This window comes from Echinops telfairi, unplaced genomic scaffold (genome assembly GCF_000313985.2).
Source record: "Echinops telfairi isolate 266 unplaced genomic scaffold, ASM31398v2 ScPeMD7_4;HRSCAF=17, whole genome shotgun sequence".
Classification (NCBI taxonomy): Eukaryota; Metazoa; Chordata; class Mammalia; order Afrosoricida; family Tenrecidae; genus Echinops; species Echinops telfairi.
Window position 1 is genome coordinate 40,136,074 of NW_022103900.1, and position 17,370 is coordinate 40,153,443.

The 17,370-nt window shown below is 43.2% G+C and overlaps 2 protein-coding genes across 3 annotated transcripts in view; one reads left to right on the forward strand and one right to left on the reverse strand.

Moving 5' to 3' along the window:
- Nucleotides 1-1,545: 1,545 nt before the first annotated feature.
- Nucleotides 1,546-2,459, forward strand: SFT2D3 (SFT2 domain containing 3). Its single transcript, XM_004703863.2, has one exon. It carries the CDS (start codon nucleotides 1,546-1,548, stop codon nucleotides 2,197-2,199), a length of 654 nt encoding a protein of 217 aa, XP_004703920.1. The 3' UTR covers nucleotides 2,200-2,459.
- A 3,135-nt stretch (nucleotides 2,460-5,594) lies between these two features.
- WDR33 (WD repeat domain 33) overlaps nucleotides 5,595-17,370 on the reverse strand; it is a 139,568-nt gene continuing 127,792 nt past the window's right edge. For both annotated transcript variants that reach the window (XM_045298653.1, XM_004703864.2), the window contains 4 exons: nucleotides 11,805-11,968; nucleotides 11,595-11,687; nucleotides 8,997-9,212; nucleotides 5,595-6,593 (listed from right to left, as the gene is read on the reverse strand). In XM_045298653.1, the coding sequence (XP_045154588.1) occupies nucleotides 6,414-6,593; nucleotides 8,997-9,212; nucleotides 11,595-11,687; nucleotides 11,805-11,968 (653 nt within the window). In that variant the 3' untranslated portion in view covers nucleotides 5,595-6,413. The remainder of the gene's footprint in view (nucleotides 6,594-8,996; nucleotides 9,213-11,594; nucleotides 11,688-11,804; nucleotides 11,969-17,370) is intronic.

The following is a 17,370-nucleotide window of genomic DNA, read 5'->3' on the forward strand; positions in this document are numbered from 1 at the left end:
TTATTAAAGATCAGAGTCTATGTATACATGGTTTATGGGTTTGGACCTTCAAATCTTTCACCGTTGCACTGGTTTGTGAATTTCCCACACACGTATATATTTATTTTTGAAGATAACTTAACCATGGCCTGTCAAGTTACTGTCACTCACAGATAAGCTTTTGCTTTGTAGAGCCACTGAGACAAAAGAGGGATATCTGCCAAGGTCAGCTAGAGGCTCATCTCACCACCACCTGAGCTGATATATTCAACTGGTCATTTGCAAAGGGATAACTCATTATAAGAAGGGACAGTTGAAAATGAGTCCTGTAGCAGCATCGTTATCAACTTGGAAGTTAAAACCAATCTTGTTCATCCATAATTAAAGTGTACCTCTGATTAACAGCAAAAATAATAGTCAACACCCTTGATATCTCAATTGGTCAGCTTACAAAATTGACTGAAAATTTAAAGTTGAGCATTTTCTAGTTAATGGGTGCCACAACTGATTGATACAGGAACAAAGCTTTCGATGAAAATTTTTAATAAGTGGAGGGAAGGTAGGATAGAAAGTGGAAAATGTTTAATTCTCTACTATTTATTTTTAAAATCATTTTATTGGGGGCTCGTACAACTCTTATCACAATCCACCCATCCATCCTTTATGTCAAGCACATTTGTACATTTGTTGCCATCATCATTCTCAAAACATTTTCTTTCTACTTGAGCCCTTGGTATCAGCTCATTTTTCCCCTCCCTCCCCGCTCCCCCATCCTCATGAACTCTTGATAATTTAAAAATTATTATTTTGTCATATCTTACACTTTCCGACGTCTCCTTTCACCCACTTTTCTGTTGTCCGTCCCTCAGGAAGGTTATATGGAGATCTTCGTGATCGGTTCCCCCTTTCTATCCCACCTTCCCTCCACCCTCCCAAGAAAAAGAAAAATTTTAAAATAAATGGGATCAAGATACTCTAAAGCATTTCCTTGAAAAGAAAAATTGTCCTTGAAAATTTTTAGAAGATGAAATATGGCTTTATCAGTTCAATCTTGAAGACTAACAAAGTAAAGGCTACCAAGTGTGGAAGTGAGAAAAAATAAAAATAAAACTCATAGCAACCCTGTGTACAGTTCCCAACGCTGTAAACCTTTACTGGAGCAAACAGCCTCATCTTTTCCCTGTGAAGTAGCTAGTGGGTTCGAGTCAGCGACCTTAGAGCCAGCGCAGACTAAACGGGCAGGTTCTCAGCTGCCCAGTTACGCTAGCACAACTGGGCAGGCTTGGGGGGGCCATGGTGGCGCTTTGCAATAAGCACCACACTACAAACCACAAGGTTAGTGGCAGGTCCGCCAGGTACTCCCAGGAGGGCTTACATCCGTGGAAACCCTACACGTCCCTACGAGATCGAACGCACACGACTGGGTTTGAGGGTCGGGTGCAGGCCCCGCCCCTTGCGCCGCACGCACGCCCCAGCCAGCCAATAGTAGTCTGAGAACCGAGTTGCTTCCGCCAGCGCTCCAAGGAAAGTCGGAAGTGAGACGCGAAGTGCCGCTCCGCGCCCAAAATGGCGGACCTTCATCGCCAGCTGCAGGCGTACCTAGCGCAGGGGAAAGCGGGTGAGTCAGCGGCCGCCGTGCCGCTGCTCGCCGAGGACCAGGCGGAGGTGGCTGCAGCGAGGAACGGGGCGGCAGGAACGTGGATGGGCAGGACGAGCCTGCGCTGGGAGTGGGCGCGTAACCCCGCAGAGCAAGCGCCGGCGAGCGGGCCGTGCTTGCCCAGTGTGACGCGTACGCAGAGGCTGGCAGCGAGCGGCGTGTGTCTGCTGCTGGCAGCCCTCTGCTTCGGCCTGGCCGCGCTGTACGCGCCGGTGCTGCTACTGCGCGCCCGCAAGTTCGCACTGCTGTGGTCGCTGGGCTCGGTGCTGGCGTTGGTGGGCGGTGCCCTGCTCCGCGGCGGCGCGGCGTGCGGACGCTTACTGCGCGGGGAGGAAGCCCCGTCCCCGGCCGTGCTGTGCTACGTCATCGCGCTGTGTGCCACGCTCTACGCTGCGCTAGTCCTGCGCAGTACAGGGTTCACGGTGCTGGGCGCATGCGCACAGATGGCAGCCCTGCTCGGGGTACTGGTCAGCTTGCTGCCCTGGGGCGGAGCCACCATGTTGCGCCTCGCACTTGGCCGTCTGGCCCCTAGCACCGGCCTCACTAAAGCATTGCCTGTCTGACAAGCGGACTCCGACTTCGGAGCCTTGACCCAGCCAAGCACGGACCTACCCCAAGGACACCCCGGGCGGCAGCGACTGAATCTTCCCGGCCGCCATCTGAAGACTGAGCTGAGCAGGCAGTATTGACTGAAACTTGACCACTTCGGGAAGCTTGGATTTCAACGTTCGTTGGATTGGTGATGTGCTGTAGAGTATCTATTGTTTCTACATTGGCCTTGGTCTTCGAAGAAGCACAGTAAAAACCAATGGCTCTTGTATTATCTATTTGCTGTCATTTTTCTCTGGTTTGCTTTGAATTTTGGAAATCCAGTGGTCAGTTTTAATAGGATAGCTACAATAGCTTCATTCCTGTCTGCCCAGTCCCTCTGCACATCGCCATTAAATCGGTTCCAACTCGACGACCCTGCAGGACAGAGAGACCGTCCATGAGAATTTCCGACACTAGATCTGTAGTAGCGATGGCCCCATCTTTCTTGGATGGCGCTTGAATGGCAGATTTGCGGTTGGCATCCTGCAGCTCCTTTTTTTTTTGGTGACTGAAACTAGGGGCCATAAGGAACCCAGGTAGTTCAAGCGAGTGGGGTACTCAGTGCTAACGGAAAGGGTGGCACCGCCAGGAGGTGCTATGAAGATCACCACAGAACCGACGGCCTGGAAACCCCATGGGGCCGCCCGACTGTCACGCAGAGTCTGAGTTGAAATCAACTTGGGCACATAACACCCAAGGGTATCAAGCATTTCAGGAAAGGACGGTTTAGCCACTCAGGTTTTTTCAGTTCAAGAAATCGCCGTAGAACATTAAAATACTGTTTTAGACAACTAAACAAAGGCTTGGTTGGGTCAGACTACAATTCTTGTTCCAAGCAGCACGATCGAGTAAGGTTCGTGGAACGGTGGCTTTCTGAACGTTTGTCTCAGCCCCTGCACAGAACTGGGCTGCACGGTCCTTGGAGGCAGGAGTTAACGCTACATCCCAACCCCCATGTTTGATAGAAGCCATGGGTTTCTACAAGGTCTAATTATGTTATGCTCTGCTTTGTGAAGAGTACTTTATAATTTGTAGGCTGACCTCACATAGTGTAACTGACCTGGCTTTGCTTTAGAAACAATGCCAAAGGGCAGGGACCCAGTATTCTCATTACTGCAGATACCTTCTACATGTTTTGTCAGTAACTGTGTATTAACCAAAAAGCAAATGTATTTAGAAGTTTAAAATCTGTGCCAGTGGCTCTGTCTTGAGTGCACATCACTGATACTAGAAGAGCGAAAGCCCTCAGTTCATTTAAAACAAATGTCCAGGGGTAGGATCCACGAATCAGTCATTTTAAAAGTTTCCCAAACCACGTTTCTGTATACTGGTTTCCAGAATTTGAAGACAACTGTTATTTTCTGGTACTAGATTTCAAGGATATTTTAAGTGTGCCGAGCACACCTCTTTTGCCCCACACGAGGTTCACTGTGTACATCCTACTCCAGAAAGGGACATGGTTGTGACCGACATTCACACAAAGTTTGCGGGCTACCCTCTACCACACATAATATTCTCTTGTCCCACTACCTAGAAATAGGGCGACATACCTCAACCGAGTGCTTGTAAGAGCTGGTGTAAGTACTGGTGCTAAGTTATTTAACTGCTTTATCAAGATTAGCATTGTGCATGGGGACTGAGAAAAATCTTTGTAGCCTTTTAGTTATATTTACATTCTAGTAGTTGCTCTAGAATGGTCCTAGCTTAAATGTTTTCTATCTTGATGCCATTTTATTTTTAAAATAAAAATTTTAAATTTCTCAACATTTTTAAGTCAAGCATTATGAAATTCAAAAATCAAAGCAGTCTGATACATGTATTGATACTGATGTTTTTAAAAGTCATATAAAGATATATATATATAGGTTTATATATCCTAAGTACTAAATGCATAATGTAGAGGGTTTTCATAATTGAATTTGTACCCAAAATATGATCTGGTTTCCTTACTAAGGTACAGTGTTTTTCAAAGTAAAGCATAAATATTGAGAGAATCAAATTCTTAGCACATCAATCTCAGGAAAGAGATAGGGGTACAGATTCCTTTTTAGCTCCTCAGAATTTAATAGTTTCACCTTTTTAAGTTATACCAGCTTATGGACAACATAAGAAGGTCCACAAATTTAAAGTAAGTTTAAGCCTCCTAATAGTGTTTGTTCAGTGTGAGTCTGATACATAAGGCATTTTTCATTTCAAAGAAAAATGAAAATTACTCATTTGGAGTCTCCAAGTTCTAAATCTAGTGTGTCTGTTTTCCCATAGAAGTAAGGTAGTGGGTACTGTTTTTTACATTGATTGAAAAACAAGTTAAGAGGTCTTTATATGTACAGCTTTCTTTCAAATTGGACTTTTGACTTCCAATCTAAACGGGATCAAATTTTATTTAAAACTGAAGAAAGTTTACTTAAAACCCAATTTATTTAAAATTGAAGGAATTTATCATGGACAAAATAATTCCTACTACAGTCTTTTTAAATTGTTCTCTGCCTTATGCATTGTTATTTTTACACAGTTCGTATAGAATAGATTATTGAACCGTTTTGTACAAATAGGTAATATTTGGGTTATTCCTTTTCAACTCAATTAATCTGTGAAATTACCAGGGTAGGTTAGAAACATTGCTACCTGGATTCCAGTTCATGCATACATAAAATTTGTGTAAACATGTCTCTGAGACATAAGAACGGCTGCCAACAAGGCCAGTGCTATGTCTTAATCTTGTGAGGGTGCATTCCCAAAGAACACGTTTTGTGCAACGGAAGAAGGTAAAGAACTATTGTGAGTTGAGGGAGAAAATTACAAAACTCAACATCTTCCCAAAACATGGAAACTTTGCAGCAAGTTCAGAGAAAGTCTACCACACAAAAGTTCCCAGGCAGACCAAGCATTTAAAGGAAGTTTGTTAAGACCTCAGATGAGTTCAGAAGTTTCTAGCAATAGCCTGGGGGACACCAAAAGGAGGCGTCTTGGTAGCTTTCCTAACGACACAGGATGATCACAAAGTTTGTGGAGAAGTGTTACACTGAAAACTGCATTGGTGAGAATAAGACCAGGAAATGTGCCCCGAGGATTGTTTGTTTGTTTGTTTCATTACAATAAAGCACCTGCTCTTTGAGAGTAGCAAGAACTGTCCTATGAGAATGACATTCCCTAAAGTCATGATCTGCTCCTTCAGACCTTTTTGTTCCCAAAACTCAAAACACACCTAAAGGACCATGAAATGTTTCGTCTGAGGATGCCAACATTACCATTTTGCTGTGGTGTACACTGAAAAGGCTAGGGACTCTTCAGGGGAGGGTCGGAAAGATGGAAACACACATTCAGATGTGAATACAGACCTACATGGAGGTTATGCCGAGAAACGAGCTTCACAGTTTGCTCTTCATTTAGTAAGGATTTCTATGTAGCAATACTTCTAGACTTACTCCTGTATTTATGGCAACCGAGAGCTGACATCACTCAAGTTCCTCTCATTAGATGCACGGTGCAATTCAAGTAAGGAGGTTTACCCAGAGTCTACTTGGATCGTTCAATGTCTAAGGCTTTGAACTTACACTTCATTTTAGTTTGAAGTCATTTTAAAGTATTTCTTATCGTGTAATAAAAAGAAAATAAAAATTGTGTAAAAGAAAGAACTTGGTTTAGATGAGACTTCCATTAAGTATTCTTATGTATAGGCAACTGTGCACCAATGAACGGGTATGTTTTATGGAAACCTAAGTATTTCCTGAAAGTAAGCACTTCACGACTAGTTGTTTTCTGTTAATTCTTGCATAAATCACATTCTGTATTCATACAAAAACATTTTCCTCTGACAAACTGTACATATAGAAACAAACTTCCAAGGAGACATGAACCTAAGCTTGTGGAGGTGCTCCTTGTCGCACACACTTAAAAAAGACTCCAGCTTTCATCTTCACAAAATAATGTGGACAGACAAAAAAACAAGGCCAGCAGAACAGGTAACTAGCAGTCATCTCTTCACGGAGAGGAACTCATCAGGACTTCTGGGTTCAGTGGCCGCAGAGAAGAATTCAGGGGTACCACGGGGCAGCTTTCACTGTGTTTCTCTGTGAGTCCAAGAAGGTCTTAAATACTGTCCAGGGAGGCCTAGGGATGCCCACCCCCAACTTCTACCGGCCTCTCCCTCCACCCCTTGAGGCTCCTCGCCTCGGTGGGCCAGAATTCATGTTATTCCCTCGACCCCAGTTACTGCCACCACTCCTGCCACCTCTAGAAGGGGTGCCACTGCCTGAAGGGCCCCCGAAAGGTTCGTCTCGGTGGTAACCATCATGATGATCTCCATCCAAGGAACTGGGACGCCCAGATTTTGGCACTCTCTGCGAAGATCCTGGGCCACCTCGGCCTGAAACAAAACATTGATTTCACAGGTGACCTCTTGGCAACAGACATTCATCGGTACTTCATGGTACAATCATATATGCGAACAGTGACACACTTTGAGTCTTTACTTAACACGGCTCTGTAGATATCAGCAGTGGCCTTTGAACACTCAAAAGTGTGTCTTATAGACACCGAGCTCATTGACACAGGACTCCCCGCTCAGACAGCGCTCTTGGCCATCGCCTCGTCCCCATGTGGGATTGCGGCCGTGCGTCATAGCTCCAAGTAAGCACATAGCCCCAAGCAGGCGACGGAGAGGGTGGGGAGCCAAGAAAAACTCGTTCTAAGCCACTTCGACAAGTCCTCCACCATACTTCTGCCCTCAGGGCTATTTGGAAAAGTTTGAAAATTATTGATTTTTTAAAAAACATAGATAAACTCTATGTATTTTTAAAGCACAGCAAAAAACCTAGAAAAAAGCTTAACAGTGTGGCTGTCTGGGGAGTGGGATTATAGGTTTTTTGGGTGGGTTTTTTTTTTAAATCATTTTACTGGGGGCTCATACAACTCATCACAATCCATACATTAATCCATTGTGTCAAGCACATTTATTTGTACATTTGTTGCCATCATTCTCAAAACATTTTCTTTCTACTTGAGCCCTTGGTATAAGCTCATTTCCCCCCCTCCATTCCTGCCCTCTTCCCTGACGATCCCTCAATAGTTTATAAATTATCATTTTGTCACATCTTACACTATCCGACATCTCCCTTCACCCACTTTTCTGTTGTCTGATTTTTGACAGCAACTACCAGACCAAACCAACTGTAGTTGACTCCTGGTGACCGTGTGTGTCAGAATAGAACCGTGCTCCCCAGAGTTTCTGATGGCCAACTTAACACAAGCAGATCACCAGACCCTTCTGCAAAATAACTCTGGGGGTACCCCAACCTATTGTTTAGAAGCCAAGTGCATTAAAGAGAGCACTACCTAAGGATACCTCAGAAGCAAGTATGATCTTTATGTAGTTGATAATGTTAATTACAATCATTTCAACCAGGATCAGAGTTTACTGGTAACTGTCCTCTACCATTTGACCCTTTCATTTCTTTTTTTAAAATAGTTACATAAAATATTTCCTGGGTGTGTATGTTGTGGGGAGCGGGGGGTGGGGGTGGGGGTGGGTGTTGTAAAAAGTTAAACACTGGCTATTGGAATTAATTGTCCTTGAGGTAAGCTTCAGATTCAGGTACATAAAAATACTAAAATCCTCTAATGCTAATGTTGTAAAAATGTTTTCCCCTGAAACGATAGGATTTTGTTGCATCTTCCACTCTCAGAGACTTTGTTTTATCCTAATTTAAAGGGAAGATGAACCTAGTTGTGCTGAAGATACTAGAAAAATTACCTAAGGAATCATTTTGGTTTCTCAAAAAGCATAATATGGGCCCACTTGAAAGTACCTGGGTTAGGAAGTTGTCCACTAGCCCATAATTTCCATACTAGCCACAAGTCTTCAAATAATGGTTGTGCCATGAAAGGCCAAAATAATATCACACCAACCGGGGGAGGTGGGGGAGCATGCCTGGGCAAGGAAACCTAAGAGTGCTATATTAAATAGTTTTTCTGAGAGTTCAGCTCCAAAAAACATCCAACAGCAATCAGACGAAAATGCAGACGTTTGTAATTGCAGGGCTGTAAAGGTCAGACAATTGGGTAATGGAGGACAGGGGCAATCTTAAATAATCTTCTGTCCTTAGAGGGTACTCCTTCCAGGACATGTGTCTTCCCCCCACCTCCCAAGGTTCCCGGCACGTAGGGTTTCTTCTGGGCACAAACTATGAAACATACAGTACTGGAAGGTTGCTGGTAGGTGCCACAGAATCAGGCGAGACTAAGAGCGACGCTGTGTACAACAGAAGGACACACTGCCCAGTCCTGTGCCGTCATAATTGTTCTTATGCTCGAGCCACTGTTCTGTCCACTTGAGCACCACCTTTTTACTGTCCCTCCATTTCACCAAGCATGGCCTCCTCCTCTAGGGACTCATCTCCTGACAATATGTTTCAAGTATTTAGGACAAAGTCTCACCAGACAACTTGGCTATGAGCCGACTGGAAACCGTGCATGCACCACGGATTCCTGGAAGCAAGTGAGGGAGACTCATCCAGGGAAGCGCTCCCACTGACTGCGCTATGGGCACAGACAACACACTGCTTCACCTCTGCCATACTTGGGGAAATGTCCTTCTTCATAGTCCATAACTATGGAGCACGGGAGGGGAGGGTGGAGAAAGGTTCCTAACCACCCTATAAGGGGGAGAGACGAAACCTATACTGGGCAGGGCTGACCTACAGGTACAGCCTCTTGTGACAGGACTCTTGGCAAATAATCGTTCCTAGAACCATGGCCATTGGCCTCTTACCTTTGCTGGCTCGATCCTCAGAAGGCCCCCCAGGGGCTTCCATTTCTCTGTGCTCAGAGGTCCCAGGCCCATCATGCCAGGGGCGCTTTCGGGGTGGCAGAGATGCCATGTCCATGCCTTGAAGAGAAGACGACCGTTCTCTGCTAGCTGGAGAGTGACCATCATGAGAGGGATGATCAGGACGGGGAGCATCACGGAAATGTTCATGGCCTGGCCCTGAAACAAGGACGATGAGGCCATGAGATGAAGGGCCAGAGAACCCCAACAAATTAAAATACAGCACAAGGTCACACTTTCCAGATTTAAGGAGGTGGAACATATACCACTAAGAATTAAATAGGACTTAAAAACCAACATTCATTCATACAAGAACTATAAAGGTAAGTCCAAAAGTACTGGTACAAAAATCAAAGGAGTCTTTGTTAAACAAAACTGCAAAATGTGAAGCTCTTGTATCTTCTATCTTGGTCTGTTCCTTTTGTACACAAGTTTTTGGGGTTTTTTTTAATCATTTTATTAGGGGCTCATACAACTCTTATCACAATCCATACACACATCAATTGTGTAAAGCGCATTTGTACATTCATTGCCCTCACCATTCTCAAAACATTTCCTCTCCACTTAAGCCTCTGGCATCGGCTCATTTTGTCCCCTCCCTCCCCGCTCCCCCTCCCTCATGAACCCTTGATAATTTATCAATTATTATTTTGTCATATCTTGCCCTGTCCGACATCTCCCTTCACCCACTTTTCTGTTGTCTGTCCCCCAGGGGGGAGGTCACATGTAGATCCTTGTAATTGGTTCCCCCTTTCCAGCCCACTCTCCCTCTACCCTCCCAGTATCGCCACTCACACCACTGGTCCTGAAGGGATCATCTACCCTGGATACCCTGTATTTCCAGTTCCTATCTGTACCAGTGTACATCCTCTGGTCTAGCCAGACTTACAAGGTAGAGTTTGGATCATGATAGTGGGGGGTGGGGGGAAAGAAGCATTTAGGAACTAGAGAAAAGTTGTAGTTTTCATCATTGCTACATCGCACCCTGACTGGCTCGTCTCCTCCCCGAGTGTACACAAGTTTTTATCTTGTTTCTTTTATCCTTATAATTGTGTTCTCATTACTATACTTGTCCATTCGTGATTGACTAATGGTTTTTCCATCTCCTTAACCTAGCGTCGAAGAATGCTGCACTCTTCAATATACACCAAATCTAAAGAAGTTCAAGTACCCCAAGATACTAAATTTATGGGGCCCAGGGGGTGGGATCGTTCCTCCATGTAATTTTCCAGGCCTAATGGGATAGTGGTTACAAGTTGGGCTAAGATCTGCAAGGTCCACAGTCTGAAACCACTAGCCACTCCTCAGGAGAAAGACAGGGCTTTCCACTCTTGTCTAGAGTTAGTCTTGAAAATTCACAGAGGCAGTTCTATCCTGTCCAACAGGGTCACTATGATTTGGCATCGGCTAGTTGAGATATTTTTTGTGCTTCAATGGAGTTTTCAATTTTCTCTAAAAATTTCTTCCTAATTAATAAAAGCCGCCACAATCATATAGTGTCCTTCTACAATTTCTACCATATGCCTTATGGGCGTCCTAAAAAGACCAGTCACCCTAAATTTTTGAGCTGATTCCAAGTACAGTTGAGAGTAAACATGTACTCCACAGGGTTTTTTGTTGTTGCTGTTTTAAACTTTTTGTTGTGATTTGGATAAAAGTGTACAGAGAAAATTGGTTTTCTGTTCAACAATTCATACTCATTTTGATTTGTGACACTGACTACTCTCCACAATGTAACAGCACTCTTCCCATTTCCTCCCTGTGTTTGCAATTTCCTTTTCCCATCCCTTCCTCCCTTCTGAGCTTCATCCCTGGGCAAATGCTATCCTTTTAATATCATATTGTTTTGACTGTTCTAAACAGCACGTATCTTACCTTAGAGGGTTCCTGAGTCAGAAGCAACTTGATGGCAGTGGGTACGGGTAGAGTACTAGCCTAACATTTGGCTAGTCCATGGGGACTTTCAATGGTTTATTTTATTTTTTACTTTTTAAAATAGATTACCAATAGATCACTTTTCTTCTGTAGAAATTAACACATGTCCCAAGATGGAAGGAAGCAGCTAGGGTGAGAGTCTAGAGAACCAATTCTCAAACGTTTTACTCTCAGGACATATTTGCACTCTTAAACACAACTGAGAACTTCAATGAAATTTCATTTATGAGAATTATATCTACTAATAGCATATTAACAATTAAAATGGAGACAATTTTTTTTATTTTACTACATTTTTCCAAAGAAAAAAGTATATGGTAAAAACTATGGCACTGTTTTAGAGTCAAACAATTATGTTTAATGTTTGGCTGAAGATAAGAACATTGAACTCCCTACCTGCTTCTGCATTCAACCCACTGGAAACAAAATGCTTTGGTTGATAAGTACCATGAAAATCCAGCCTCCAATGGAGATGTAAGTTGAAAAATTGTGAACCATATATACTCCTGGAGAGTTAATACCCCTTGGGGTCTGGATAATACTTCATGTGTTATGAGTGTGTTTGTTTGCTTTTTGACTGTAGGTCTGAAATGACCCCTTCCTTACCTGGCTCTCTATTTCCATCCCATGAGTCGGGTTTCCGTCCTCCTTCAAAGCGAGGGAATTCATCAGGAGTGGGAAGTAAACCCTTCCTTCCTCCTGCATAGTACAGAACAAACAATACTGTACTGACATACTATTTTGGGCCCATGCAGACTAAACCAGCTCTGTTGACCCCCATCTTTTATAAACCAGGTATCACACCTATCCTCTCACCTCGTGGTGTGCCCCGACCTCGACCCCTGAGATCTCTTCCTCGGGCTGCTTCATCAGAACCATCAAAATTCTCTTCTGGACCAAAGTCTTCAGGACCAGGAAACCCATCTCTTCCTCTGGGAGGAGCACGGCCCTCATGTCTCTGGGGGGCTCCTCTCCTAAAACTGTGAATAAAAAGATGGCATATCTTTAATAAGCTTAATCATTTGAGAAGATAAGAAATGTAATGTTAAGTAAGAACAAAAGAATATATATATTTAAAAATAAATACCAATATTAGAGTCTAAAATAGACACAAAATAAACATACCAGAATGTGGTAAACCAAAAACCCATTGCCATCAAGTTGATTCAGACTTATGGCAACCCTAGATAGGGTTTCCAAGGCTGTACATTTTTATGGGAGTAGGCAGTTCATCTTTCTTCCAGAGTAGCTGATGGGTTTGAACTATCAACCTTGTCCAACATCTATCCTACACCACTACCACCTATAGTAAGTTATCTTAATTTTCTTTGGGCTTTTAGGGACATTTTATAAATGCTTGTACTACACTAAGTGCTTTATGTGTAATTTCGTTTCATTTCCTTCTCATTGTCTCCTGTACTATTATTAATTCTGTTCTACCAATGAATAAACTGAGGCAAAGAGGGTTTAAAACACTTATTTAAGAATAGACCATCAGAGGAGGGGAAAAATGGAGACTAGGTAGGTAGCTCACGCCTGGAGCTCCATGGAGATTGGTGAGTGAGGAGATTTGGGGGACAGGTAGGGGTGCCAAAGCTGTCAGTCGATCTCCAAGACAGCCCAGAGCACTTCTCCAAACCAGAAGCTGACTTCAACCCCATCGCCTGCACTCCCTGCAGACGCTCCAGGTGCCTGACCCGCCTCAACCAGCACCACAGGCTAGCCAGGCATACAGCAGAGGCTTCTGTCCCACCATGGTGCTCTGCGCACACCTGCCAGCCAGGACCCCACCCGTGAGGTTCCCACCTGGCCTGGGTACTCCTCACAGACCTGCCAGCTGACACACACCCCCGGCCCCCCACCAGGTGTCCAGCACAAGGCCGGCAGAAGTTTGTGCAGCTGCAGCTTAGGGACCCAAGCCTGCAGAGCTATCCCACTGCATTCTCCCTTCTACACACCCTCACCGCCACCACCCATAATCCCCCTCGCCCTCTGTTGCTCTGAGCAGTGAAACTGCCAGTTAACAGAAGTAGCTGGGACCGCCTTCCCACCTGCTTTCCTGACTGAAGTGCCCCTAGCCAGGAACAGACCCCCCCCATCCCCCACCCTACCCCCAAACTACACACCCCCTTGCCCAGGCCAACACTTTCCTTCCGACTGCAGGCTGCATATGCAGACTGCAAACAGCCCCTACAGAGGCCTGAGAGTGGCTGAAATGCAAAGCATAGGCGAAGGTGAGAAGGAAACCCCAGTAGGACAAAGGTGAAACACAACCCCTCAAGGCAGTTGGCTATAGACAGCCCACAGAAATACCAACACCAACCTCCCAAAGAGACAGCCCAGGACTCTGTGACTCCTGGGAAAATGGCACCTAGTTCCAATAAATCGGCCAAAAAAGCATCAAGCTGCTTCCACAGCTTCAACAAGAAAAGAGAAACAAAATCCAATGCCAGAGGATAATGTGGAGTTAACAGCAGTCAGAAAAGGCAGACGTTTACCTCCCACAAAAAGAAATCTTCAGAATGCTGCTTAGAGTCATATAGGATACTAGGGAAGCAATACAGAAAAAGGATGAAATGATAGAGGAGATAAAGGCCATGCACCAAAGAGAAATACAAGAGCTAAGGCGTGAGATAACAATAACATACCAAACTCAGGACTTCACCCAGCGAATGGAGGAGGCAGAGAACAGCACCACTGAAATAGAGGGCTCGCAAGCAGAAATTAATAAACACAAGAAAAAGTCTAACAAGTCCATCAAAGAAGCTGAAGAAAACCTCAGAGCTACGTCTCATGCTATGAAAAGGAACAACATCAGAATAATTGGATTACCAGAGGAATGTACATCAAGGAAATCAACGTTCAAAATAGTGATAGAATTCTTGGAAGAAAACTTCCCCAACTTAATGAATGAAAAAACAGGCAGCCATCCAAGAGGCTGAAAGAAGACCAGCTAGACTGAATCCCAGGAAGAAATCACCAAGACATATTACCCAACTTTGAGAAAAAGGAGAAAATCATGAGAGCAGCTAGTGAAAAACAAGCAATCACATATAAAGGCAAGCAGAGAAGAATATGCTCAGACCTATCAGCAGACACTATGAAGAAGAAGAGAGAGTAGAGCAGCATATTCAGAAATGGAAGGAAAATACACAAACCCAAGAATACTCTATCCAGCCAAATTATCTATCAAGGTTGATAGAGAAATGAGTCTTCCCGAACAAGGAAAAACTCAAAGAATACATCAAAATAAACCCAACACTACAAAAGATCCTTGCTGACCCAGTATGGGCAGAAGAACACTCAGCAAGCACAAATAAGAGACCGCCACACAGAACAACTCCACCCACAGACCATCAAAGGGAAAACAGCCTCCAAGATAACACTGGCTCAACAATGGAAAGAAAGCAATAATTAACTACAAACACACACATGCACAAACCATGGGAAAGAAATGGAGGTAGGAAAACATCCCACACAAGAGGGATAAAATGACATCACAGAGTCCACAGATAGATGTAATAACCCTGAATATAAATGGCCCTGAACTCAGGCCTTAAGAGACAGAGACTAATAGACTGGTTTAGAAAACATAACCCATCAATCTGCTGCCAACAGGAGGTACACCTCAAGATTACAGACAAAAATAGGCTCAGAGTCAAAGGTTGGAGAAAAGCATACCAAGGAAATAGCAATTCAAAAAGAGCACGAGTTGCAAATCTAATCTCGGATAAAACTGATCTTAAAGTACAAACCATAAAAAGAGATAAGGAGGGACACTATATAATATTCAAGGGAATCATAACCTAAGAACCACTAAGCATTCTAAACATATACTCGCCAAACGAGATCCACAGAATATGTCACGTAAACACTCCACAAGATGAAAAAAGAAATCACATGCTCAACAATTATAGTGGGTGACTTCAATATACCGCTCTCTGAGAAAGAAACTCAACAAAGAGGCTAAAGATCTAAACACTACAATTAGACAATTTGACCTGATATTTACAGTGCTCTCCAACCAAATACAATTCACATTATTGTCAAGCCCACATGGCACATATTTGAAGACAGACCACATGCTGGGCCATAAGTCAAACCTGCATAAATTTAAACACATTGGAATCATACAGATCTATCTATATGACCACTGTGCCAAAAGGCTCAAAATCAACAAAAGCAAGATGAAGAAACAAGGGCAAACAATTGGAGGATAAATAACTATTGCAAAAGGAGTGTGTACTGACCCAGATCAGAGATGAAATTAGGAAATTTCTAGAAACCCACGAGAATAACACGATATACCAAAACTTATGGGACACAGCAAAGAGAATTTTCAGAGGAAGTTTCATAGCAATACATACACTGTATTAGTCTGGGTACTTTAGAGAAATCCACAGAAACCCATGTATAAGAGAGAGCTTTATGTAAAGGTTAAGTGTGCATCAAGAAAATATCCCAACCCAGTGCTGTCCAAGCCCACAAGTCCAACATTAACCCATTAACCCATATGTCCAACACCAATCCACAAAGTCCTCTTCCATCTCACAAAACAGACACAACAATGCCAACTGCAAGAGGAAAGCCGAGTCAGTGAATGTGTAAACATCTCAGTGCTGGCAGGGGTCTCCACCCGGGTGGTCCATCGGGATAGATCCATGTGGCTGCTCCTCAGGGATATCTTTCAGGAAGTCAACCGTGCAAGCTGGAGCAGGAAACTGCTAAGGCAGCTACACTCTGGTGTGACCAACACAAAGCAAGAGACCCAAGAACTAGAAAGCTGAGGCTCTCCGAGTCATTTATCCCTCCGCCCTTCAATTAACCCCACTTGTGTTTATCAGCCAGGTTGGCACAATAAACTAACTAACTCATGCACCCATAAAAAGGAAGAGACTTATGGTTGAAATGCTGGCACAAAATTTACAGCAACTAGAGCAGAGTCAACAACACAATCTTACCAATACCAAAAGAAAAGAAATAAGAAAAAACTATGGAAAAACAATGCTGCTAAAAGTTGGTTCTTCAAAAGGATAAACCTAACAGAAGGAACAAATTTAATAGCAAGGATGAGGGATGAAAGAGGGGACATTACAATGGACCCTAATGAATCAAAAGGATAATTACACAGTAGTACGAAGGACCACACTCCAAAGGATTTAACAACTTGAAAGACATGGACAAATACTTGAAAAAACAAGAATCTCAATAGACCCGTATCAAGAGAAGAAATAAAATTATCAAGGGATTACCAAGAAAAAATCCCCTGGACCAGATGGCTTCACAGGAGAATTCTACCAAGCATTCAGAGAAGAAGTGACACCAATCCTACACAAACTTCCAGAACATAGAAAAAGATGTCAAACTCCCCAACTCCTTCTACGAAGCTAGTATAACTCTGATACTGAAACTTGGCAAGGATTCCACAAGAATCAAGAACTACAGATTCTACTACTACAGAACGAATTTCCCTAATGAACATTAACGCAAAAAATCCTTAACAAAATACTGGCCAAAAGAATACAAAAGTCTATAAAACAAGTAGCTCACCATGACCAAGTGGGATTCATACCAGGGATGCAGGGATGGTTCAACATACAAAAGACCATTAGTATCATTAGCCACATTGAAGAACAACATGATAATATCTATAGATGTGGTAAAAGCATTCGACAACATCCAGCACCAATTCCTGCTTAAGACATTCAAGAACACAGGAATGGAAGGAAAACTCCTCAATATAACACAAGCTATATATGAAAAACAAACAGCCAAGGTGGTAGTCAATGAAGAAAAGATGAATACAATCCCACTGAAAAAGGGAACCAGACAAGGATGCCCCTTGTCCCCACTCTTATTTAATATCATGCTGGAGATTTCAGCTAACAGCATAAGGCAAAGAAGACATCAAAGGTATTCATTCATCTGGAAAAGGAAGAGGTGAAACTCTCATTATTTGCAGATATGATTTTATATATGAAAAATCCCAAAAGCTCCACAAGAGGAGTTTTAGAAGCAATAGAGGAATATGGCAGTCACAGGATACAAAATCAATAGACAGAAACCTATTGGACTGCTTTATACATCAGACAAGATCATGGAAGAGGGGAGCAAAAAAGTAGTACCTACCCTTCGTAACAGCCAAGCACAAATTGAAATATCTAGGGATATACCTGACTAAAAAAAAAAAAGATTTGTATGAGGAAAACTACAGAACACTATTAAAAGAAAGCAAGAGTGGCCTCAACAAATGGAGGATATCCCATGCTCGTGGATCCGAAGAATCAATATAGTAAATATGTCAGGTCTGCCCAAGGCACTATGTAAGGGCATTTATAGAGGTCTAAATACAGATAAGTACATATGTAAATATATTTATATA

Excerpts from the sequence above, each read along its gene's own strand:
- SFT2D3 (XM_004703863.2), top strand. The coding sequence starts at position 1,546 with ATGGCGGACCTTCATCGCCAGCTGCAGGCGTACCTAGCGCAGGGGAAA.